This window comes from Schistocerca nitens, chromosome 10 (assembly GCF_023898315.1).
Source record: "Schistocerca nitens isolate TAMUIC-IGC-003100 chromosome 10, iqSchNite1.1, whole genome shotgun sequence".
In the NCBI taxonomy this organism is placed as follows: domain Eukaryota; kingdom Metazoa; phylum Arthropoda; class Insecta; order Orthoptera; family Acrididae; genus Schistocerca; species Schistocerca nitens.
In genome coordinates this window covers 68481666-68509109 of record NC_064623.1, presented here as the reverse complement: position 1 = coordinate 68509109, position 27444 = coordinate 68481666, and the positions used below count along the sequence as shown (strand labels likewise).

Here is a 27444-nt window from a genome sequence, read left to right as displayed (position 1 = left end):
TTGATGTACCGTGCACTATTCAGTGTCCCCTCGACGATCACCAGTGGTGTACGGCCAGTGTAGGAGATCGCTCCCCACACCATGATGCCGGGTGTTGGCCCTGTGTTCCTCGGTCGTATGCAGTCCTGATTGTGGCGCTCACCTGCACGGCGCCAAACACGCATACGACCATCATTGGCACCAAGGCAGAAGCGACTCTCATCGCTGAAGACGACACGTCTCCATTCGTCCCTCCATTCACGCCTGTCGCGACACCACTGGAGGCGGGCTGCACGATGTTGGGGCGTGAGCGGAAGACGGCCTAACGGTGTGCGGGACCGTAGCCCAGCTTCATGGAGACGGTTGTGAATGGTCTTCGCCGATACCCCAGGAGCAACAGTGTCCCTAATTTGCTGGGAAGTGGCGGTGCGGTCCCCTACGGCACTGCGTAGGATCCTACGGTCTTGGCGTGCATCCGTGCGTCGCTGCGGTCCGGTCCCAGGTCGACAGGCACGTGCACCTTCCGCCGACCACTGGCGACAACATCGATGTACTGTGGAGACCTCACGCCCCACGTGTTGAGCAATTCGGCGGTACGTCCACCCGGCCTCCCGCATGCCCACTATACGCCCTCGCTCAAAGTCCGTCAACTGCACATACGGTTCACGTCCACGCTGTCGCGTAATGCTACCAGTGTTAAAGACTGCGATGGAGCTCCGTATGCCACGGCAAACTGGCTGACACTGACGGCGGCGGTGCACAAATGCTGCGCAGCTAGCGCCATTCGACGGCCAACACCGCGGTTCCTGGTGTGTCCACTGTGCCGTGCGTGTGATCATTGCTTGTACAGCCCTCTCGCAGTGTCCGGAGCAAGTATGGTGGGTCTGACACACCGGTGTCAATGTGTTCTTTTTTCCATTTCCAGGAGTGTATATGCTTTTCCACCCTCCCCTTCTTATACCTATTGAGGTGCAGCCCATGCCTAGTGAAATCTGATCTAGTGATACTCACCTGGCACCACTGCAGTGTGAGCCATGCCCTCTGCCATCAGTGCCTTCTCCAGCCCTACATTAATATGCCTAACAACATCAGCATTAAGATGAGGCCGATCATTATACTGAAACAGTTGCATGAGGTGCACAATAGTGCCACCAGTTTGAGTAGCTATTCTTACCATGTCACCTACTTAACATTACCTATACCTATCAAGACTATTCCTTGCTCTTCCCACCATCACTATGTGATCCACTTTCATAAAATTTCTACATAACTCCCCTATGCTGTCAAGTCACCTGAGCCAACCCTGCATTAGGTTGGTTGGTTGTTTGGGGAAGGAGACCAGACAGCGTGGTCATCGGTCTCATCGGAGTAGGGAAGGATGGGGAAGGAAGTCGGCCGTGCCCTTTCAGAGGAACCATCCCGGCATTTGCCTGGAGCGATTTAGGGAAATCACGGAAAACCTAAATCAGGATGGCCGGACGCGGGATTGAACCGTCGTCCTCCCGAATGAGAGTCCAGTGTCTAACCACTGCGCCACCTCGCTCGGGCCTGCATTAGGCTTCACAGTGCTGGTGATATGGTACTCACTCCCCAACACTTCCTACAACTGCTGGCCCAAACCTCTACTGTGCGAACTTCTTCTTTCTGTTAGAATTTTCAACTGACTTAGGATTCTGAACTGCTGAGGACTGCTGCATGTTTCCTACACCTGCATCTACAAGAGGCTCCTCTCCTCTCAGCTGACAGTTGGTCTAATCTATTGCGCATTCACAAAGTACAACTGACTGAATATCTCCTCCTCCTAGTTGCCTGCTTACCAACTGCCAGTTCCCATTCCCCACCACCCTTAACCCTCCTCAAACTATCTAGTTTCTCCTTTGCATCTTGTATCTGCACCCGTAGGGCACAGACCTTACGCTCCTGCTCCACTATCAACTTATTTCTACTACAGATTCTGCATTGCCAGGAGAGGATCTCGCTAGAATGTCCACTGGCTTCCCCACTGCATCTCCTCCCCCCCCCCCCCCCCCCAAATGAAAATACTTAGAACAAATCCCACACCATCACCCACTGACAAACCTATGACAAAGCCCACACTTCTCACTCATGGTAAAATTTTAACAGTTACTGAAAAAGCTAAACGTGTATTTTACCTAAGTTCATATAGCGGAGATGCTGAGTCGCGATAGCCACAACAAAAATATCCTCGATTTTCCATTGTTTGATTTTTACCTAAGTTCAATTACAAGAGTACATCTATTTAAAGAACTAACAATAGTGGTCTCTAAATTCTCTCTCTACTAAGAAAGCAACAACTTTCATTACTACTACTACTACTAAACCACAACTAATACTAATACCACCAAAACTTCATGCAATTTCTTAGCTAAAACTAAAAATTCGAGCGGCCATTGGAACACTTAACGAAATTAAAACAGTGAATGAAAATTTTACTGAAATATTTCACTAGATCTTCTCAAGGACTATGTGAGGATACTCTGTGCTCCAGATCCACCAAATTTGTTTATTTGCACAACCATTAAGCTGGAAGTGTGCCTCATCACTAAAGATTATTTTCTTATGAAAATCGCTATCGAATTCTTGTTTTGTGAATACCCAGTCGTCAAATGTTCGACACTTCAAGTGATCCATTGACTTCGGCTCTTATGTTAGTTGGATTGTAAAAGGATGCAAATGCAGGTCATTTGTTAAAATTCAATGCAAACTGCTTCTTGGAACGGCTAATTGTTGAGGACAGTGGCAAATCAACTCATTGGACTCGTAGCGACATTCTCACTGACGAGAGCAACATTCCCTACCAATTGACAAGAACGAGGATGTCCAGGTGGATCGGACATTAACTGTCGATCCTGTATCTTCCAATTTGCTTACATATCACTGCAGTGTTGACACGCTGAGCGCATTTCACGTACCAAAAATTTCACTAAGTCTTCAAACAGTCGATGCGTAGCATTCAACATACATGAAATGTAGTATCAAAATCTGGATGTGTTTGAGCCATCATGTATCACTCCATTTTAGCTGATAATAATATGCACAAATGCCAATTGAGAATGACAATCAGTAATGGCATTATCAGCAGATGACAGTCGCTTAAATTTCAGGTCCGGCAGCATAACAAACTGAAGATGTGGTCAATTTAAAAATTGTGTTCTTTATGGGACATCCTTTAGCTGAAAAAGCGATAACAGAAGACTGGCAAAAGCAGTGGATCATGTAAAAGGAGTGGTACAGGAAGCATGGAATAACTGTGTGTTACAACAGTGCTTCGAAGACTTGATAATATCTGTCACTGCAAGCAGCAACATTGATAATTCCACTGAATTAGGTGATGACTTCCTGTTGCCTGACTAGAATGTAGTTTGTAGTGTACTTTAACAAACGTCTTACTTCCATTAAATCATGTGTTTGTAACACTACTATGATCAATTTCTCTTTCCTGTTCAGAAACTAAGGAATACTGTTAAGCCTCCTCCCATCTTCCACTTATGGAAAGCTGGACAGCATTTGAAATAAATGTTGTTTTTTGTAGATGCCAAGACATTATTTCATGTGTATAATACTTTGCGAGATATACAGTGATAGAAAGAAACTCTTCCTGACACGAAAATGTCTCCTATTTCAATAACAAACATAACACTGGCCCTAATTAAAATTAAGAAAAGATTTTTGAGGTGTTTTGAGAGACCACCGGGAGCAATAATATTCAGAACTTTTACATTACTTTTGTAGGAAACAGAGACTTTAAACTTCATACTTTTTGCACATTACATACTGATACAGTTGCAAAAAAAAAAAAAAAATAAATAAATAAATAAATAAAAATAAAAAAAAAAATGCAATTTTCAGAAGCCTACATATTGTAAACGCAGTGCGGTACTGAAATTTTAAATGATTTGTTGCTGAGCACTGTATTTTGGTAGTCAATGGAAAAAAAGTGTTGCTGTGAAAGCAGTAGTTTTTGATATATGATGTGATCAGTTTGAAGCTGTCTGTGAATGAGAAAATTCAATCTGTTTAAAAAAGAAATTATGTAACTGTTCCTCTAACTAATATTAAGAACAGGTTTTTGACATGCTGAGAGAAATTATAGAGATCTACATCACATGTGCATTTGGGATTTTTGTGGAAGATAGAGGCTTTAAATCAATTTTCGATCATTGCGGGGAGCAGTGCGCTGTGGCAGCTGCTTGCAGACTGTAGCTGATGCGACAGTGCTGCAACTTTGGAGCTTAAACATCAAGTGACAACTAGTTTAAATCACAGTATATGAACAGTCTGCTCCAACCTGCACTGCTGTGTGCTTTTCAACACTGTTCTGCACCATGCATTTCTTGCACAATGCGTCCGGCGTGGACACAGCTTTATATAAGTATTTTTCTTTTTTTACTTTTTAAAATTTTATTATTTTTGTAGTTTACTTATTTACATACTTCATCTGATGACCTGCATGAGATTTGCGAGCCTCATTGTGGCCACCCCTGTGATAGTCTATTGTTTCTGAAATTTCACAACTGCTAGTGGACTAGGGTCTCATGTGGGCTGTAACAGAACAATATATACAGAATTGTTTCGTCCAGTTTCTGTACAAGTGGTGTACATGTTTGAAATGATTAAGAACAATTGTAATAAACATACAATATTATGAGAAGGAAAGGAGTTGCTCACCATATAGCAGAGGTGCTGAGTTGCAGATAAGGCACCACACACACACACACACACACACACACACACACACACACACACACACACACACACAACTCGCACACATGACTGCAGTCTCAGGCAACTGGTTTCAGAAAGAAACTAAGAATTCTGCGAGACCCTTGGAAGTGGGGGTGGGGGTGGGGGTGGCGGTGGCGGGTGTGAAACAGTTCGTGGACGAATGAGATTCTGCTTGTGAAACAGTCTGTTCTGGGGTTGCATAAGAATAAATGAAGAAGTGTATCGAATTGTTGTAATGCTTGTTGTTCCATCGAGGCTATGCTTGGTGTGCTCGCAGACTTTGAGATTCTTTATCATTGCCTGTGGGTTTTCAGTCTCCAAGTGTGTTTCCCATTGCGCAGTTGTGAGTGCGTTGCAGTGTAACATGTACCTGAGAATTTATCATGTAGCTGTGAATTTGTGTTTCCCACAAAAGCAAAGTCAGCTTTTTTAATATAAATACATAGCCCTATTTGAATGTGCATCTTTTCCCACATCTTGTCTAAAACAGAACTGACTATTTAAGCCTCAGTTCTTTTTTATTGATCTCAGAATTTTTATTTTGAACCATGATGTGTCGTTCCTGTCAGTCTATTGACATCACATTCTAGTGACATCAGTTCAAAGTGCATTCCTGTCAAGATTTCTTACACCACACTGTATCACATCATGGCACAGAATAATGTCTGTTGATGATGCTAACAATGGGATGTCTATTTAAAAATTAATCGTGTTCACTGTCTTACAAAATACTACTATTGAACAACATTACTTGAACAACCACAAAATCATCAGTTATGTATATATATATATTGTTTTCAACCCGAGCTGACCTTGGAATAAACTCTAATAAGTGACATGACATCTTAAAAATATTTGCGACGATGAGAACTAGGAAAGTAATATGTAGGACAATTTGGAATTTCAATGTGGCAAAACCTGGAAATATCAGGGAAATCTTTTAATGGAATCAAGAAAAAAATAGTTATTTTCTATGCAGCCAATGAAGGAAAGGAAATGTTTAATGAGCTAGTTTGATTTATTGTAAGAGACTGCAAATCAGCTAAAAGACTCTGGTGCACCTGCCTAAAAATGAGCAGGTGTAGAATCATTGACATGTAATACAGCAGAAGCTACTGGACACAGAACTAGCTAGGAGGTAGTGACAAAAATAGGCAGTAGCTACTAAATATTGTACTAACCTGGATGGTGGTAAAGAAATACATAGTCTGTAAATTCATTTTAAGGAAAACCTTACTAAATAAATACAACAGATTAAAATATTTTCGTATTTCTGAAGGTCCTGTACCATTGTGAAAAGTAAACACAAGTTTTGAATATTCCGTCCCATTGGATAATCTTATATTTCATGTCCCCAAAGTATCATGACAGATAACCAACTTTGTGGTGGGGCAGGGTTAATATACAAATCCTTAAAAGAGCCGATTAAAAACATGCATATGTGCAAAGATATTATTCATTAAATAAAGCCTGTCAGCTTTAGAATATCTTTGATTGATTTACCTCATTTCCAATGTATTTTGTAATTGTTATTTCCTCACCTTCTTTCGTAAGTAATTTCTGATAAAATTAATTTTCTTGTGTATGTAAACAAACTAAGAACTGAGGAGCATTTTTTTTTTCAAAAAGTTGATAAATGCACAGTTTTTCAAAATTCAGACTTTTGTAGTTATAAGTAAAGCTTGTTGCCATGTGTGACCTGTTGAAACAATATTTGTTGTTCTTACAGGATAAACTACAAGTTTTTGCAAAACTCTATATTTGCTCTCAGCCAGTTAAGGCAGAAATTGATAAACACAAACTTTTTTTTTTTGTGTGTGTGTAAAGCAGAATAACAGTGTAGGACATTAGTAACAATGTGGGATGTGATTGTCAATGATAATGGGGGAGAGTTTTAGAGAGAGAGAGAGAGATAATGTAAACTGTAGGCAAAGACTTGCTGCCAGAACTAACAATAGAAATAAATAAAACAATGGAAAATCCAGGATGGAATGTAACAATATTATGAAAAGGATAGTTGCTACTCACCATATAGTGGAGATGCTGAGTTGCAGATAAGCACTACAAAAAGATTGTCAGGAAACGAGCTTTTGGCCAAGAAGGCCTTCGTCAGAGGTAGAATATGAGTGTGTGTGAGTTGTGTTTGCGTGAGTGAGTGTATGTATATATGTTCTATCTCTGACGAAGGCCTTGTTGTCCGAAAGTTCATTCTCTGACAGTCTTTTTGTTGTGTCTATCTGCAACTCAGCATGTCTGCTATATGGTGGGTAGCAACTTATCTTTTTCACATATTGTTGCAATAGAAATAAATTAGGGATTTACACAAAGACAGTTTGCCTGAGCTCGAGCCAGCTTTGTCAGAGACAAGTTTGCACTTAAAGAGTAGGCTGTTAAACTATAAAATGGAGGTTAACACAAGTGATTCAGAAAATGGTATACGTGTAACTGATTGCTCAAGTGGTTGAAAGTCCAGGTCGAGATGAAAGCATCCAAGAAGTCCATAAAGAACAATAAAATGCCAGCTATTGCCTGTTCACTTACCAGTGAACCCAAAATTCTTACGGCAGCAGAGGGGGGGTTAAGGAATGCAGAGCAGCTGATCTCGCTTTTGATGATATCACAATGTTCATCATCGTGTGAATAACTTAAACAAAATGGACCAGGACAAATTATTATTATAATACATGGTAATCACATCACCAAAATGCAGGACCATCAAGGATGGAGCAAAAGAGGAGAATACTGTTTCAAAGAAGTACAGCATAAGGAATAAAGATGCCCAGACATTACTTGTGTAAGTCGCATTATTTTAAGCAACATTAGGGATGTCCAAAGAGAGCCACTCAAATTTGGTCAATCAATTTCATGTAATGGAGAAGTTATCGACTAAAAATGGATGGGGAGAGCGCAGCACTACTAAGAACAAGGAAGTTGCACAAGCTATGAAGAAAGGTATCAAAACATACAGGTGTAGAGAGAGCCACTATTCAAGGACAAATTCTGAAAGAGAATGTTTACTATCCGAGCTGAATACAGTCAATATATGGAAACATTTCTGTAAAAAAGGGGAATTGTTAGACCTTCCTGCTTCCTTCTTATTTAAGTACAAACATATTTTAGTTGCTTTAAACCTTTAACTGCCATTATTTTTTTTTTCTTTTCCCCTGAGAAATTCTGTTTATTTGTGTAAGAGATTTGAATCTGACATACCACTTTTATGTACAGAATTTGTTTTTCAAAAGTGTAGCAGTTTTTTTCAGAAAGCCCCAAATGGGGATCGTGGCATATGTCATGAAATAAAAGGAATAATGGAAACAAATTTTATTTGTGTAATATTTTACAGTTCTGTTTATTTTTAATTATTCAGACATAAATTACATTACATTTCATGTTCCAGACATTCCACATGTAAGCCTACATTACATCTTCTTCATTGTTTTCGTATGTTCCTCTTGCATATCAGACATTTTCTTTGTTTTCCTTCGCAGGTTCTTTCTAGATTATGTCCCAATGGATTTTTTCTCACTGTTTTTGGAACACGTTTCTGGGTCTTTTTCTGCAGTGATGGTCTACCAAGACTTTTAGGATTATAAATAGTCTGTGTTTGTAGGCAGCCTCTAGTTATTTGCCTCCTAAACTCTAAAACGGGTGTATTGCTGTTAGCATGACAATTTAATACATAAGCATTCACTACTGCAGTATCAATGATGTTTATGGATATAGGAAAATACCATTTCTTTCCAAATATTTTTATTCTATATTTATTTATATACCAGTCAAGTTTGTCCACTCCACCCATGAATTTATCGTAGAGATGTATACAGAGAGGCTGGGGTATTTTCATATCTTTTTTTCTCCAATCTGGACCGTCTGCTTACATTCTTCTCTGGATATATACCTTGATGGTTTGACAAGACTCATACACGTTTATTATTTTTCCATGCAGCACAGAATATTTTGTTTTTGACATCAAATCTGTAATCCATAGCTCCATGAGGTTCCTCTCTGAATTCATTATCTGACTTGAGAGGGCATTTATTTATCCGGTTTGATCGAACTGTTCCTGTTGCCGCTACATTTCATCTGTTAAGGTTTTCATTAGATCAAATCCAGTGAAAAAATTATCAAAACAGAAAATGTGGTTAGAGGGATTGTTCACCACAGATATTTTGCTCATTTTAACTGATGCACCTAGACCTTGCACCTCATTGGCATCATTCCTTTTCCCAGTGTACAGTTCTGTATGAAAGCAGTATCCTGTTTCTGCGCAGCACATAGTCCACTGTTTGAACTCAAAACGTATGGGTTTACCCCGAATAAATTGTTTTATATGTTTTGAAAAAACACCATATATCTACGATTCATTTTGTCAATGAAGGGCATATCTTGAAATCAGTGGTTGCCAAATTATCATCTGCCAGTTAAGAATCGTCGTTGAAGTGTAAATTTTTCTTTATTTCTAAATTCCTGTTTCTGGAGAAACATTTTCTGACACTTCTAATGTCGAAGTCTTCATCTTCGCACCAATACATTTGCTCCTGAGGCAAAGAATGGTAACCTGTAAGGCATAAAAAGTCTACAAATTTTCGAAGACACTGCCGAAAATGTAAACCCATGCCTGTTAATTCTGTGCAATGTATCTGACACTTTCTTTGACAGTGAAATTCGTGATTTCCTGGTCAAATAGCATTTCGAAAACTTCAATCGCTGATTTTACTTTGAGAGAAGTTACTTGTTCCATAGCTCTGTTTATATCGTCATTATGCCCAAATGTCTTTTCGTAATCAGGCTCAACTTTTTGCCAATCGGAAACTATTTTAACCATTTTCAAGTCACACTTCTTTGACTTTTTGGGCCATGAAGTTTTTTTTGCCAGAAGTGCTGTATCGGTATTGGCAACTGCAATTGCACTTGAATGAACTTCCAGAGTCTCTTCCAAAATGTCGTCATCGAATTCTTCAGCATTGGAAACACAATCCACATTATCAGGGGGGAAGTTCTACAATATCTATCACACCATCATCATTATCTTTGGTGAGAAAGATAGGATCATATATCATATCTTCTACTTCAGTTAGTATGAGGAACTTTCTGGTTCCCACATTAAAAAAAAAAATACAATGATCACGATTGTATGAAAGTACTTCGTATCAGCTACGATCCCCAAATGAGTATCCTTTTAAAGCATGTAAACAATATTTACTAATAATAAATGAACAAAGAAACATTTGTGAGCTACTGTAAGCTACAAATTTACTATATTATGGCATTATTTCACGGAATAATAAAGGTAATGCAAAAATAACACAATTGAAAATCTATGATATTCATATTACAAGACTTACCATCCAATTTATGGTTTATTCAACTCTACACAAGAAACCAAATGCAAATTCTGCTCTGTCACTCACTTCAGTTAGACTGTTGCCAATGTTATAAGCTATTCAGCATTAAAACAAAGATACTGCTGCCAACTGATGGGGCAAAAACTATCCAGTCCCCAAATGGGGATCGTTGCAGTTAATGTGTTAATTTGTCATTTAAAACTCCCCATACAGATACAATGCTCAACATACAAGAGTGGTCTACTGAAATTAAAAAAGGAAGAAGAGCTGGAGAAGAAGAATGAAATAATAGCAAACCACGAGTTACACATACTTTCTACAAAGAAGTTCTATGCAATAACGAAGGAGAAAAATCCAAATGTGGTAAATATGTTTCAATATGCAACAGAACCAGCCAGTACCTAAAGTCTCTGTAGGTGAAGTATTCTATTCAAAACAGGATTGGCTGTACAACTTGTGCATCATGGCTCATTCCCAAGCACAGACACAGAAAAAGATTGCTTTTTATACTTGACTTGAAGCAGGAGAACTGAAAGGATGCAGTGACATACCTCTGCTCGATTGGATTTTTTCGGAACCTTGGGTGCCCCAGCCAGAAAATGGTCCAAATGAAATTCATATATTTTCTATCTCCTGTACCAATCAAAATAAAAATACAGTAATGGTGTGCACACTAATGGCCTTCATGAATGAGAGCAGAAAATTCAATAAGCTAACACTATATTCCCTTATTCGTGGCCACAACTATATGCCTCCTCATAATGTGTTTGTAGAGTGGAAAAAGACTACAAAAAAAAAAAAAAAAAAAAAAAAAAAAAAAAAAAAAAAAAAAGGAAGATATTCGTTCACCAACTGAATACTGTACTTTCACCAACTGAATACTGTAAAGAGCTGGAACAATATGGCATAATCAAGGACTAAATAAAGATTGGTAATCAAAGGCTCTGAAGACCAGTACACTAAAAGCCCTACGATCTAAGATATTTTTCAAAATAAATGCATAGTGAGTGATGGTTTTTAAAGTCGAAGAAGAAGACACTGTTGTCACTATCAGACACTGATATGGAAGTCCTGTAAAGACTGAGATACAGAAATCCGGAAGTTGCTGCCAGGTAGTGAGGAAAGTAACCATCTTAGAAAAGAACAATATGGTCAGTAATGAAAAGAAGAAGGATGTCTTAAAACTTATGCGACATTTTAATGTACCAGAAGGAGCAGAAGAGTTTTATAAGGACATTGTTGAAAGTGATCAATAGATTTCCAGTTTAGTATGTTTGTTGCCAGTATTTTACATTGTATTTCTATAATGTTTGTTATTATTTTGCACTTCTACTTATCAAATATTTATGAAGAAGTATGATACTAATACACTGAAATGTCAAAGAAACTGGTATAGTCATGCATATTCAAATACAGAGACATGTAAACTAGCAGAATACGGCGCTGCGGTCGGCAACGCCTGTATAAGACAGGAAGTGTCTGGCACAGTTCTTAGATTGGTTACTGCTGCTACAATGGCAGGTTAGCAAGATTTAAGTGAGTTTGAACATGGTGTTGTAGTCGGTGCACTAGCGATGGGACACAGCACCCCTGAGGTAGTGATGAAGTGGGGATTTTGCCGTACGACCATTTCACGAGTGTACCATGAATATCAGGAATCCGGTAAAACATCAAATCTCTGACATCGCTGTGGCTGGAAAAAGGTGCTGGAAGAATGGGCCCGACGACGACTGAAGAGAATTGTTCAGCATGACAGAAGTGCAACCCTTTTGTAAATTGTTGCAGACGTCAGTGCTGGGCCAGCAACAAGTGTCAGTGTGCGAACCATTCGACGAAACATCATGGATATGGGCTTTTGGAGCTGAAGGCCCACTCATGTATCCTTGATGACTGCATGACACAAAGCTTTATGCCTCACCTGGGCCCGTCAACACTGACATTGGACTGCTTATGACTGGAAACATGTTGCCTGGTCAGAGGTGTCTCATTTCAAATTGTATTGAGCAGATGGATGTGTACGGGTATGGAGACAAGCTCATGAATCCATGGACCCTGCATGTCAGCAGGAGACTGTTCAAGCGGCTGCAGGCTCTGTAATGGTGAGGGGTGTGTGCAGTTGGAGTGATATAGGGTCCCTGAGACATCTGGATACTACTGTTACAGGTGATATGTACGTAAGCATATTATTTTTATCAGTAGGACCTGTATATAACTAAATTTAACTACCGTATTTACTCAAATCTAAGCCGCACTTTTTCTCCGGTTTTTGTAATCCAAAAAACCGCCTGCGACTTAGAATCAAGTGCAAAGTAAGCGGAAGTTCTGAAAAATGTTGGTAGGTGCCACCACTACTAATTTCTGCCGTCAAATATATGTAGCACTACACAGGCCTGCTTTGCAGGCACAAAGATAAAAACCTCTGTGTCAAAAAACAGGTGGAAGACGAGCTTTTTTCTCCGGCCTGAGTTTCGACCACTGCATTTTCATACATTATCCAACGAAGTAAATACAAATTCCGTGTTGTTCATCTTCGAATGTAGCAGCATTTCAAAGTACTACAAAAATCCGACTGGCAAGACTGTTTGGCATGTTTGTCAATATGGCCAACTCTACGTTCTGAATTTTTTCCTACCTGTGACAAGAGATGGTTGCTAATATGAACTTTTATGAATTGTGAATCACATGCAGTATTCTCGTCACCATAAGAATAATACGGATATAAACATTTTGCCTTGAATTATTTCGTATTTGCTGCTATCTCATTTAAATCCTGTCTGCCTAATAAACTACGATACTAGAGTGAGACAACAGCAAACGCGGAAGAATATACATGTCATGTCATGTTTATATTCGTATTATTCTTATGCCTAATAGTGATACAATCAGAAATGAAGCATGGCAATTGACTAGATTTTTAAATCTAAGATGATTCTAATTTCTGTGCAGAATGTAATGTACTAAAGAGGCATCTGCAAAGATTTTCAAACGGAGAAAAATTTTCGCTACACTCTCATTCAGAACATCTTTTATCATACGCAGTCTATTATTTGGTTCTTGTTCATCATTAGACAATACCTCTCTCTCTCTCTCTCTCTTCTTCTTCTTCTTCTTTTTTTTTTTTTTTTAAAAAAAGCGGCGGTAGCACGCACAAATGCTAGCCATGCTGCGAACGGCGACAGGTCGTAAACACTCATTATCAGAATGGGACATACAATGTATGACACAGTACAATAATGCATTTTCAGCTTAGAGTGATGTAAACACCTATAACAAAGAGAACGGCACTTATCAGATCAAAGAAAAATAAGCAATCAATTCAAACCAGATGAAGCATGTAAAAAAGGAAGGGTACCCATATAAATACGGACGGAGCGCCAGATGCATGGCAATGGCTACCTGGTAAAGCTTAACTGCTAAGCTTATGACTCGAACCAAACTACTGTTGCTGTATCATCATTCGTTGGACCTAAATTGTCTCTCATATTACAATGAACCAACTTTGTTGATTTGGAGGTGTGGCCTAAAACTTTTCTCTCCCCTTGAATTTCGAGTCTCAAATTTCAGGTGCAGTGTGGCAGTTTTCTCAAAGAGTGGTGCGTAAATGGAGGAGATTAATTGTATTTATGTATTAGCATTAAAATATTGGAACTGTAGAAAATAAAAAGTCTTGCACAAATTCATATAGAATATAAGCAATTTTGTACAAACTCATATAGAAAATAAGGAATTTTGTACAAACTCATAGAATGAGTCCTTCGTTGTGCAACAAAGTATATCAGTTATGAAAGAAATAATGACAGATTTCAGCTTTGAATCTCATTGTACATGCTCGAACTCTCAACCGGTAGAAAGAAGCAGGTGTGGAGTTTACTTAGCACAAATGTAAGGAATGCCTTTCTCTATGTTACCAAGGGAAACATGCATGAACAAAGTCACAGTTTAATATTAGTTTAATTAAACAGTATCAAAAAAAGCCATTCTCAATGCACTATCATTTTTGGTCAATGCGTTTAATGCCTGTTGGTCAGGCTTTGTCCACAGTTCATTGAATAAGATATTCAATTACATGCGTTGACCAAAAATGATAGTGCATTGAGAATTGCTAGTTTCTAGCTGAAATCTGTTATTTACAAGTCAAAATAACAGTCGCTGCATGCAACAGCCTCTGAATGGAGGGCACCTAATGAGTATCAAAAAACTTACATTACGTAAGCTAAACCACTGTTTAATTTATGTGAGCTAAATCACTGTTCAATAAAACAATAATGAAATAAACTTTCAATATATCATTCCGTTGCACACAAGTGTTACCCTCTAGTAATGACCAACTTGAAGCATTAAACAGTGCAGTTGCATTAGATCCCTACGTCACTTACGTGATCACTAATTATCTCATAGATAATTGCCACATCGTCAGATTGTGCTGCTAGCTCAGAATTTGAGTCAATTTCTTTCATGGATTGTAAGTTTTTTCTCACTTTGCTTGTTGTTTGTTCTATATTATTGCTGCTCACCTGGGTATATGACAACACATATTATCATTTGTGTTACCTGAAGCAGTTATGAAGGAATAGGTATGTGCTTGCAATTGTAAAACAACAATGGAATGGTAGAAGATAAAGTTTTGTGATTGACACAATTCATGCACAGTTGCACCTGGCCCTGGGTTACTGTATTGCAAAATTTATTTTTGAAGAATAAAATAATAAATCGGAAGAAAATCTGTAGGACCATTATCCTCTGTGTAACTGAATGGTAATTGTAAGGAAAACAGTCTACAAAATGAAATTTTAAGTGAAGATGGAAATTATTTCTGCTTAATATGGACTAGCAGAGGCATTGTAAGATGCCTACTCTGTTATTCATATCTATCACAGCCAAGATCCTCTCTAAAACGAGCTGTGTTGATAGAAGCATGGCGATTGGACCAATGTGCCTACCAGTAAATGCTCTATCAAAATGACCACATTTACAATTAAAAACATAAATCCTTCTCTAGTTGTAATAGATATGAAAAGGATTTGAAAGGAGACACAGACTTCATAGAACTGAAAGGTTTATTGTCCCTAGTACAAGGCATGGTACACACTCCTAATGTTTCTATGCACATGTACTGACATTCACTTTCATTTCAGCTTGTTGTTACTTTTCTGGGATAACCATTACTTGTACTGATATTTGCTAACGACTCACTTCTAATATTGATGAGTCATCAACTCCATCCAAGAACACTGCAACATTTAACAGAATTATTGAACTTCTCGCGGCATGCGGTCATGTAGCATCCAATCACATCTGACATCCACCCACGACTCCCTTCACTACTTGCCTTCTGCACCACCTGTAACGGCTGGCACCAGAGCTTCTTAATCACTGCGGGTTCCCTTGGCAGCAGTACTGCTGTGCTAGACAACTATGTCTAAGGTATAGATATCAATACTCCAGGAGTAACTTCTGTATTTACTCAATTATGAGATGAGGTTTTCCTAAAATTGTCATTCCAAAAACACAGAGTTGTCTTATATTCCCAGATTAAGCTATTGTTTGATAAAGCATATAGGGGTAGTCTTACATTTACAGATGGGGCTTTGACTGTTGAGATCACGTGCAGATTTATTTAGAAGAATTTGGTAGGGCATGACTGGGAAATCAGTACTTGCATACGAACAGGCCAAGATTTCCCAATATGCTGAAGCACTCCATACGTTAATCAGTGTTGCTCGAACAATCAAATGACATTTAACTCTGGTACGCTCATGCAAAGAATACATGATGAACTATGAACTATCCTCTATCTACAGTGAGTGGGCAGCAAATTACATCATGTTGCCAACCATGGGAATCTATAAGTAGTACTTTGGCTTTTTAGGAAGATCTGCTGTGTTTAAACTGCAGTCTACCTGAATCCATTTGTAATCAGAATTGAATGGACTTTAAAATTGGACAAATACTCAACATTAGTACTCATTTCCGCAGGAGTCAGTGAAAGACTGGAGAGGTGCCAGTGGCATACTTACTTGTTTTGTGCTGCAGTGTTGTCGACACTGTGGTGTATGATAGGAACAAAAGATGTCAACTGCTGGTTCTATGCAGCCGATCAGAGAACGGCAAGCAGACGATGCATTTGGATCAAGAGGCATTGTAACATTAACCACATCTTCAGAAATGGCAACATATTTGGAAAAAACAGCCAAATATTTGTGACAACAGAGATATAAATATTAGGATAATGATTAAAAATAGTGATACCACAGATGACAGAGTCAGTAAGCAGAAAATGTAGATAAGAAATGGTCCGCAAATTAATGTATACCATTTCTTTTCGTTTGTGTTACTTATCCTTGTGTAAACAAAATATAGGCATTGAATCAGTGGCACACATTTAGAATAAGTATAATGTTAACGATTTAGGAAGATGGTTTATGTCAAACAGTTTGTAGTTTTGATCAGTCAAAATATGTCAAAAATATTTTTTTTCAAAAAGCGTATTGGGAAGAAGGGGGGAGAGGGGGGGCGTTGTCTTATAATCAGGGTTGTCTTATACTCAGGTAAATATGGCATATCCATAACCTTACAGTGTACTTATAAAGAGTTTGCAGCAGGAGCTTCTCAAATGGGATACAAGAGAATAACATGGCAGAGGAAATGAAGCTAACCTCTAATTAAATACAAAGGTCATGTTGGACTCATGATGTAGTGAGAGGGAAGAGGTTGTCACCAGAGGAGAGAAGTCAAAAGGAAAACTGGAAGTATCAGTTTTACCTTACAAAACTTGTCAGCATATTTGGATATTGGAGCTATGCTGTGTGTTTCTACTGCTTACAGCCAGGCCCAGAATGCCCTTGCAGATGCGGCGCCCCCTCCTCCGCCGCCCCCTCCCATCAGCAACAACTCAGCAATTGGCGACGGCATCCCAGCCACTATGGATGGACCCCCGCCGCCTCCCTCACTTGCTCCTTCGACTCAGGAACCAGTCGTACGTTCTGTCATGGTGGAAGACTTGCTGCAGAGTCCTGGGAGACTGCAACGCCCCACCAGGATCGTCGTCATACTTCGAGGTCCTCCCGGGTCTGGGAAGACATTTGTCGCAAAACTCATCAAGGTAGTTAGTGTGTGTGTGTCTGCCGTGCAAATTGAATGTCTAGTGTAGTACTGATTGTGGAGTATTATAAACATCGATACAAAATAATTCTGTAATTGCTGTTCTGCTACTAGTATTGATGAGCTGTTTCTCTGCTGTAAGTCTTTTTATTTGTAGCATTTCCTTTTTCTTCTCCGGGGAGGGGGGATGTTAATTTTGTTTCAGACTTTCACATTATTTGGATCTGCTCTGGTCGGCACACTGTCATTAATTTTGAGTGTAATTGGAGACTGCCACCAAAGCGTAAAAATGAAAAAACCTGATTTTCATAAAACGATCACATTTGATGAAAAAGGAGATTCTGATAGATTCAGCAATGGCATAAGAAATATGATGTGGAGTCTTAAGTTTTTGCATTCAGATGTCACTTCTTGAGGGTACAGACTTCCAGATGGAGACCAGGAAGTTTATGTTTGCCTGTATATATTGACAAGTCCAGCGCAGGGTTGCCTGTGAGTTTTGACAAACACCCAATACATAGTGCTGTTGAGATGTGACATTACTATTGTTTTAAAATCTGTCATTTGTTGCTGTAAAACGTTGGCAGCTGAGAATATATCCCACCGGTTTCTTTACAGTGAGAAATAACAGGAAGTGTGTTGTGACAAAATTGAAACTGCGCACAAGGGTTTGTGTCGGACAGCTTTTTACCATTTTTGTGGCTGCTTAACTCGACTAAATTGCCATGTTTCACTTTGTTCAAGCTTCCACAATTGATCATCTTGGTGGGAGGATGTATGCAGTTGATTTGCAGAATTTTATCAGGGTAATGCTGCCATTTGTAATGAATTCAACCAAGATTGGCAGTCACTCCAAAATCGCCAATGCTGTGTGTGAGATAGTCAGAGACGATCAGCACATCACTGGTTGTGAAATAGAAGCTTCCTATGAATATGGAAGACTGTGGTACATATGGTTTTGCACAATCATTTAGCAGTGGGAAGTATTTGTTCCAAATTGAATTCCGTACAGTTTGATTGAAATCAGAAACAGACACTTTGTTGGTTTTTATAGGAATAAGTGCAAAAAGTTTAACTGAGAGGCTGTGAAATCCATGCAGATCATCATAATGAGAGACAAATATTGGATGTATTCATACAGGTCAGAAACTGAACAGTAGTCAACTGTTTTGGATGTTCTGAGCTTAACCGAAAGCAACAGAATTAGTTCTTTTGTGAATAACTTTGGCAGAGAAAAATGTCGAATTAATATCCTATTGCCAATAATTCACCTCGCTTAATTCCTAGTAACTTCTTTTTGTTCCCTCACATCCAACATACAATGTGTGGGTAACGATTTTTATCACCTCTAGATGGAGTCAAATTGAACAAAACCATGTTTCTGAGGTATTGAAATCAAAGTGGGAAAAATGTTTTGAGAATTAATTCAAACACACGCACCGCCGTTGGATAAGCAGCTGCAGCAGCAAGTCGTATACTCCTAGCTCACTCATTTGTTACATAGTTTAATTCTTAATTTCTTTGCGTGTTTTTGGTACTTGCATTATTTAATTCATAAATTTCGGGCGTATTATAGTATTTGAGAGTTGTAGCATCGCGTTTTAGTACCTGAATAGTGTAAAATCGCGTAGTCTCCTTCCGCCGCCGAGCAGTGTGTCAGCAGTGCGCAAGTAGCAGCATTACTGCATTTACTAGGCAATCTTGTATTTTAATAACCGTTTAAATTTTGTCGATTTGTTTGCGCTCTCTGTAGATTAGTTCCGACGTTCTTTGCACAACAGTTTTTAGCATGGATAGGGACTGCAACTGCTGTGTTCGGATGCAGGCTGAGTTGGCATCCCTTCGCTCCCAGCTTCAGGCAGTGTTGTCTTCGGTCACACAGCTTGAGGCTGTTGCCAATGGGCATCACTGTGGGGGTCCGGATGGGGGTTTGTCGGGGACGGCCATCTCGTCCCACGCATCCCCCGATCGGACTACAACTGTGGTTGCCCGGGATACTGCCCGCATTGAGGCTGATCCCTCACCTGTGGTAGAGTGGGAGGTCGTCTCAAGGTGTGGCAGGGGGCGAAAGACATTCCGGAGGGCTGAACGGAAGGCCTCTCCAGTTTGTCTGACGAACCGGTTTCAGGCTCTGTCTCAGGCTGATACTGACCTTCGGTCTGACATGGCTGCTTGTCCTGTTCCAGAGGTTGCCCCTCAGTCTGCAAGATCCGGGTGGTCGCAGAGGGTGGGCTTACTGGTAGTTGGGAGCTCCAACATCAGGCGTGTAATGGGGCCCCTTAGGGAAATGGCAGCAAGAGAGGGGAAGAAAACCAATGTGCACTCCGTGTGCATACCGGGGGGAGTCATTCCAGATGTGGAAAGGGTCCTTCCGGATGCCATGAAGGGTACAGGGTGCACCCATCTGCAGGTGGTCGGTTCATGTCGGCACCAATGATGTGTGTCGCTATGGATCGGAGGAAATCCTCTCTGGCTTCCGGCGGCTATCTGATTTGGTGAAGACTGCCAGTCTCACTAGCGGGATGAAAGCAGAGCTCACCATCTGCAGCATCGTCGACAGGACTGACTGCGGACCTTTGGTACAGAGCCGAGTGGAGGGTCTGAATCAGAGGCTGAGACAGTTCTGTGACCATGTGGGCTGCAGATTCCTCGACTTGCGCCATAGGGTGGTGGGGTTTCGGGTTCCGCTGGATAGGTCAGGAGTCCACTACACGCAACAATCGGCTACACGGGTAGCAGGGGTTGTGTGGCGTGGGCTGGGCGGTTTTTTATGTTAGATGGCCTTGGGCAAGTACAGAAAGGGCAACAGCCTCAACGGGCGCGGGGCAAAGTCAGGACATGCGGGGACCAAGCAGCAATCGGTATTGTAATTGTCAACTGTCGAAGCTGCGTTGGTAAAGTACCGGAACTTCAATCACTGATGAAAGCACCGAAGCTGAAACCGTTATAGGTACAGAAAGCTGGCTGAAGCCAGAGATAAATTCTGCCGAAATTTTTACAAAGGTACAGACGGTGTTTAGAAAGGATAGATTGCATGCAACCGGTGGTGGAGTGTTCGTCGCTGTTAGTAGTAGTTTATCGTGTAGTGAAGTATAAGTGGATAGTTCCTGTGAATTATTATGGGTGGAGGTTACACTCAACAACCGTGCTAGGTTAATAATTGGCTCCTTTTACCGACCTCCCAACTCAGCAGCATTAGTGGCAGAACAACTGAGAGAAAATTTGGAATACATTTCACATAAATTTTCTCAGCATGTTATAGTCTTAGGTGGAGATTTCAATTTACAAGATATAGACTGGGACACTCAGATGTTTAGGACAGGTGGTAGGGACAGAGCATCGAGTGACATTATACTGAGTGCACTATCCGAAAATTACCTCGAGCAATTAAACAGAGAACCGACTCGTGGAGATAACATCTTGGACCTACTGATAACAAACAGGCCCGAACTTTTCGACTCTGTATGTGCAGAACAGGGAATCAGTGATCATAAGGCCATTGCAGCATCCCTGAATATGGAAGTTAATAGGAATATAAAAAAAGGGAGGCAGGTTTATCTGTTTAGCAAGAGTAATAGAAGGCAGATTTCAGACTACCTAACAGATCAAAACGAAAATTTCTGTTCCGACGCTGACAATGTTGAGTGTTTATGGAAAAAGTTCAAGGCAATCGTAAAATGCGTTTTAGACAGGTATGTGCCGAGTAAAACTGTGAGGGACGGGAAAAACCCACCGTGGTACAACAACAAAGTTAGGAAACTACTGCGAAAGCAAAGAGAGCTTCACTCCAAGTTTAAACGCAGCCAAAACCTCTCAGACAAACAGAAGCTAAACGATGTCAAAGTTAGCGTAAGGAGGGCTATGCGTGAAGCGTTCGGTGAATTCGAAAGTAAAATTCTATGTACCAACTTGACAGAAAATCCTAGGAAGTTCTGGTCTTACGTTAAATCAGTAAGTGGCTCGAAACAGCATATCCAGACACTCCGGGATGATGATGGCATTGAAACAGAGGATGACACGCGTAAAGCTGAAATACTAAACACCTTTTTCCAAAGCTGTTTCAAGAGGAAGACCGCACTGCAGTTCCTTCTCTAAATCCTCGCACAAACGAAAAAATGGCTGACATCGAAATAAGTGTCCAAGGAATAGAAAAGCAACTGGAATCACTCAACAGAGGAAAGTACACTGGACCTGACGGGATACCAATTCGATTCTACACAGAGTACGCGAAAGAACTTGCCCCCCTTCTAACAGCCGTGTACCGCAAGTCTCTAGAGGAATGGAGGGTTCCAAATGATTGGAAAAGAGCACAGGTAGTCCCAGTCTTAAAGAAGGGTCGTCGAGCAGATGCGCAAAACTATAGACCTATATCTCTGACGTCGATCTGTTGTAGAATTTTAGAACATGTTTTTTGCTCGAGTATCGTGTCGTTTTTGGAAACCCAGAATCTTCTACGTAGGAATCAACGTGGATTCCGGAAACAGCGATTGTGTGAGACCCAACTCGCTTTATTTGTTCATAAGACCCAGAAAATATTAGATACAGGCTCCCAGGTAGATGCTATTTTTCTTGACTTCTGGAAGGCGTTCGATACAGTTCCGCACTGTCGCCTGATAAACAAAGTAAGAGCCTACGGAATATCAGAGCAGCTGTGTGGCTGGATTGAAGAGTTTTTAGCAAACAGAACACAGCATGTTGTTATCAATGGAGAGACGTCTACAGACGTTAAAGTAACCTCTGGCGTGCCACAGGGGAGTGTTATGGGACCATTGCTTTTCACAATATATATAAATGACCTAGTAGATAGTGTCGGAAGTTCCATGCGGCTTTTCGCGGATGATGCTGTAGTATACAGAGAAGTTGCAGCATTAGAAAATTGTAGCGAAATGCAGGAAGATCTGCAGCGGATAGCCACTTGGTGCAGGGAGTGGCAACTGTCCCTTAACATAGACAAATGTAATGTGTTGCGAATACATAGAAAGAAGGATCCTTTATTGTATGATTATATGATAGCGGAACAAACACTGGTAGCAGTTACTTCTGTAAAATATCTGGGAGTATGCGTGCGGAACGATTTGAAGTGGAATGATCATATAAAATTGATTGTTGGTAAGGCGGGTACCAGGTTGAGATTCATTGGGAGAGTGCTTAGAAAATGTAGTCCATCAACAAAGGAGGTGGCTTACAAAACACTCGTTCGACCTATACTTGAGTATTGCTCATCAGTGTGGGATGCGTACCAGATCGGGTTGACGGAGGAGGTAGAGAAGATCCAAAGAAGAGCGGCGCGTTTCGTCACAGGGTTATTTGGTAACCGTGATAGCGTTACGGAGATGTTTAATAAACTCAAGTGGCAGACTCTGCAAGAGAGGCGCTCTGCATCGCGGTGTAGCTTGCTCGCCAGGTTTCGAGAGAGTGCGTTTCTGGATGAGGTATTGAATATATTGCTTCCCCCTACTTATACCTCCCGAGGAGATCACGAATGTAAAAGTAGAGAGATTAGAGCACGCACGGAGGCTTTCAGACAGTCGTTCTTCCTGCGAACCATACGCGACTGGAACAGGAAAGGGAGGTAATGACAGTGGCACGTAAAGTGCCCTCCGCCACACACCGTTGGGTGGCTTGCGGAGTATAAATGTAGATGTAGAAGTGTGTAAATTTTAGAGGCAAATATTTTGAAAAACAGTGCATGATTTATACAAAAAAGTTTATCTTTCATTGTTTATGTGAGGATATAAAGAACAGTCCTTATACATATTTCATTCATATTTATCATTTAAGCACACAAAGGAGAGGAGATACAGAAATCACTGTTATGGTATCATTTACTTAATCTTCTGCTTAAAGTGTCTTTCAGCATTAAGTTCTGGTGTAGCAGCAATGCATTACTAATGATATCAGTTGTGAATGTTGATAGATCTAGCAAATGCTGCACGCAGCACTGAGATTGATGCTAGAGAAACAACTAGGGATCACCCTTCAGCAGCTTTTAGTTTCAATAGAATCTTGTGTTTAGTTCACTTTTTGTAATAGGGTCGGGTGGGGGTAATTGTGCACTTACGAGGTGGGTAAGCTTGGTACAGTTACATTATGTATTAACAGAATACCTGTAAAATCTAATCCCTATGCATTGTGGCCTGTTTAAATAAAAAAATGTGGCAGATAAAGAAAAATGCTGGGTTGACAAACAAGAATGTGTGTAGACCACAATGAAAGATTACATATATTCTGGGTTTCCAAATAAGACAGAGGGTTCCAGCATACACACACACACACACACACACACACACACACACATCCTGTTATTCGTGCAATTATTTATGTGATCTGTAGTTGTGGACATTTGGTGTGCGTCCCTGAGGATGCGTGTGCACAGTTTTTATTCTAATCAAGAGTTGCCACTGTAGCTGTTTTCCTTTCTGTTGCTCAGTTTACAATACAATGGAGAGATAGGGAAGGGACTCACGAACAGATACTAAAGCCTGTAGCATCATTTTATTTGTGTGGGATGTATAGTGTTTGTTGATAAAAGTCATAACCAGAGAGGCACCTGCATAGTGTGTTTTACGAGCTACATGTAAGATATCTATTGTGTAAATTTTTGTTGCGCAGTGTGTAATGTGTTCATAAATGCGTAAGAAGAGAAAATATTCATTGTAAAATTTGTTAAACAGAAAGTTTCGAAAAATCAAATTAAGTATCTTCTGACATTCATTTTTGTGTGCTTCAAATACAGGATAAAGAAGTTGAAATGGGTGGTTCAGCTCCTAGAATTCTCTGCCTTGATGATTACTTTATGGTCGAATCTGAGAAAGAAGATAAAGATCCAGAAACAGGGCGGAAGATTATTACCAAGGTAATGACAGTTTGTATTCTTAGACACTGAAGTTTGCGAACCTATTGATATTTGCCAGATGCTAATAATACTAACATTTAGTGATCTGCTTGTGTCTGATTACACCAATAAAATATTTGAAATCGATGCCAGGAGGGAATATGCTTGACAGAAGTATGTAGTACTTAAGGTCCCACCCCCAGCACTTGAAAAGTGAGAGCATTTTGTGTTAAATTGAGCAATTTGAGGTAATTGAATGAAATTCCACTGTGTCTCATAGAGCAGCAACCTCATTACTATTTGGAGATACTCCTCATGCCTACCACTGAGCAAGGCGGCACTTGACCTGCTTTCAGATGTAATAGATTGAGACCCCTTACTGTTGTCCTGCTTTCTCTTGTTGTTCCAGCCAGTTTGCTCTCATAGGATAGCTGTATTTTTATGAGGGCATTGTTCATACTGAGTAACTCCTATCTTGCGCAATAATTAAGTGCTCTGTTGTGGCTTGTGCCATGAGCTTTTCGCACACTACATATGTGATTATAGATTGGCATTGAATAAATAGAAGTGCAGTTAGATGTTCCTGCCTGCTGCTCGATGCCATTTTCATTTGGTGCATACTGATGTACCCTCGTATACATGTTTATATGTCATCCAGGATTTGCTTGCCATAATATTTATTGAACATATTTTTTTTTTTTTTTTTTTTTTTTGGGGGGGGGGGGGGGGGATGCAAAAATCAAATAGTCCACAAACCGAACAGAAACAGTTATAGACGAAATATTTCTAAATTGTTTCAGAGTCGAAGGTAAAGTACAAGCAGGATTAGTCAGATAATACACATTTTCTAATTGACCATAAAACCCCATTGGGGAGCCGTGTATTTGCCCTGTAGGAAGCCCGTGCCACTGGCCTGCAATATTGATTGTGTAGGTACTTGTAGGGAGGATGGGGGCATCAGAACAAGCAGAATTGGAAGGAAAAATCTAGGAATGTAGCTCAACTATGAAGAGAGTGTGTTAGTGGAAAAACTGTGAGTATTGTGGTAAGGTATTTCAGTGATGGATTTTTGTTCAGCATTCTCACAGATGGCTGACTGATGAGTGTGAAGATAGAGAGGTCACTCATTTCTACACTGACCAGCACGAAATATGTGACCCGTAATAATTGATGTGTAATTATCTATTTAATCAAAATGCAGCACTTTATCCTATATTTTTGGATGAGGGCCGTTATTGATGATGCTTTGTGAGGGTTGGTGAAGTGTTGATTTTCAGTTGCACTAGCCTTAATTGTTTTTCCCTGCACAATGTGAAAAATTTGTCACTGGATGTGAGGCGATAATGTTTTCCTACTCTTGTAGCACTTATTGCTGTATCTTGTATTGTTCCTCTTTCATTGACATGTATTATTGAGATCTTTCAGCAATTATTGTAATTGGCTTTCTGGAGTAAATATGCTGTTAAGCCTTGAAAATGCTGCAAAAACTCTTGCTTCGGTGGAAGATGGTCGCAGCATGCCGTACATTGCAGAAGTGTTGGAAACTACACCTTCCATGATTTTCCAGAACTGTAAGAAGGTACAGGGAAAGTGGAGACTATTCAAGGAAACTAGGATTGGGCCCAAGAAGAGCAGTGTTGGTGATAGAGAACCACTTCTTGCAACTTCAAGTTCACCACCACTGTCACACTGCTGTTGAATCAAGTAATCGATTCCACCTAGTTTGAGGAGTCGATGATAGTGATAGAACCTTCAGAAGAAGACTGGAAGCTGCCAATTTTCAATCCAGATGGCTTACTACAGGCCCAGAACTACCAGGGAGCATGAGACACATCGACTACATTTCACAAGAGAATATCGCGACTGGAGAGCACAGCAGGGGAGCGAGTGTCATTCACCAATGAGTCATTATCTGACTGCAATCACCTGATGGTGGAGAGAGGGTCTGGAGGGAATACGTCTAGGGTACCTGATTTGGATGGTTTTCTTATGGTGTGGGCAGAAATCAGTATGACTGCGGGGGGGCGGATTTGATCTTCATGGAGGACGTAAGCCTTACAGCCCGTCAGTATGTGAAGGAAATCATTCAGGAGCATGTCGTGCTGTTAGCTCAATTTATTGATTATGATTTTACACTAACATGTGACAATGCACACCCACACTTTAACGGCCCTCATCGAAAAATATAGGATAAAGTGCAGTGAGAGATCTCCGATGAGGTGGAGATTCATGCTATGGCATGGTATGTTCGAACACTTGAGAGTGTACTTGACAAGCTGGGGAGAGGAACCTCTTAGAGCATACCTGAAATGTTTGATGTTGTGATTGGTGCAAGAAGAGGTAATAAACGCTTTTGAAGATGTGAAGAGAGGCGTGTGACATATATGAAGCCAAAGTGGTGGTGCATTGCCTTCATTGAGCTTCCTCAAAATTTGCTTAAAGTGTTAATCCATCTGTATTACTGTTTACAATCGTCTTTTTCTTTTCTTTTCTTAGACAATTAGATAGGATCACTCCACAATATTTTATCATAAAGTAGTATATTAGTGTCATAAAAGTGATCAAAATATAAAATAATTTTTTTAAAGAAATTATCTTTGCAGTTTTCATGCTGGTCGGTGTATTATCAGTGTTCTGTGAAGTATCATTTGTTTGTTTTTGACCTGTGTGGGCGTTCCACTATTTCTGTAAGTGGTGGCAAGCTGCATTGCCATTTGGACTGTTTCACTTTCTCGAATTCTGCTGCTATCCTCCTTTCCAAAGTCAGTTAATGTTCATTCAAAAAACCGGGGATAAATATGCTTTACTGACTGCTGTATACTTGATCGATAGTAAAAACTCTTAACTTAAAGTGAAATAGTTGTCCATCTTCTATCGTTGTAGCAGTTTTTAGTGCCTCTTGTAAGTAAGCATTCATTTCTCACTAACAAAAGTTTTAGGAATAGTAAAATTTTTCTGTTATGTTGTTGATAATGATATCTATAAAAATCTGTCAGGTGATGGTGTACGAGTATGAAGCAGGAATGGATAAGCATTACCATGGTTCATTGTTGAAAGCATTCAAGAAAACAGTGAATGATGGATACTTTCCCTTTATAATTGTTGACTGCATCAATGATAAAGTAAAGCAATTTGAAGAAATGTGGAGCTATGCAAAGCAGAAGGGTTTTCAGGTATGTGTAAACTAACAATCTTTTATTTATTAGAGCTGCTTAAGAAGGTTACCAATTTGGTGCCCATTAAGATAAACAATCAAAGTAACCATATCATTAACTTACACTGGTGCTGAGTTATGTGTATCTTTCTGTAAAGAATTCCTAAATAACTGACTGCATTCCTCGTTAACCTGTGACCTCCAGATTGAGTGTGCTCGGTTCAGTCAGTTACCAATTTTATGTGTCACAACTTAACTCAATTCCTTATCGATATTCGTTGTAA

General features: G+C 40.1%; 1 protein-coding gene across 8 annotated transcripts in view; it reads left to right on the top strand.

Annotated features, from left to right (window-relative positions):
• LOC126210040 (YLP motif-containing protein 1-like) overlaps nt 1-27444 on the top strand; it is a 392244-nt gene that overhangs the window by 216724 nt on the left and 148076 nt on the right. For all 8 annotated transcript variants that reach the window (XR_007540599.1, XR_007540598.1, XR_007540597.1 and 5 more), the window contains 3 exons: nt 16896-17172; nt 23908-24027; nt 27003-27179. Coding sequence is in view for 5 of the 8 variants with exons in the window: in XM_049939145.1 (XP_049795102.1) it covers nt 16896-17172; nt 23908-24027; nt 27003-27179 (574 nt within the window). In the remaining 3 variants the exon portion in view is untranslated. The remainder of the gene's footprint in view (nt 1-16895; nt 17173-23907; nt 24028-27002; nt 27180-27444) is intronic.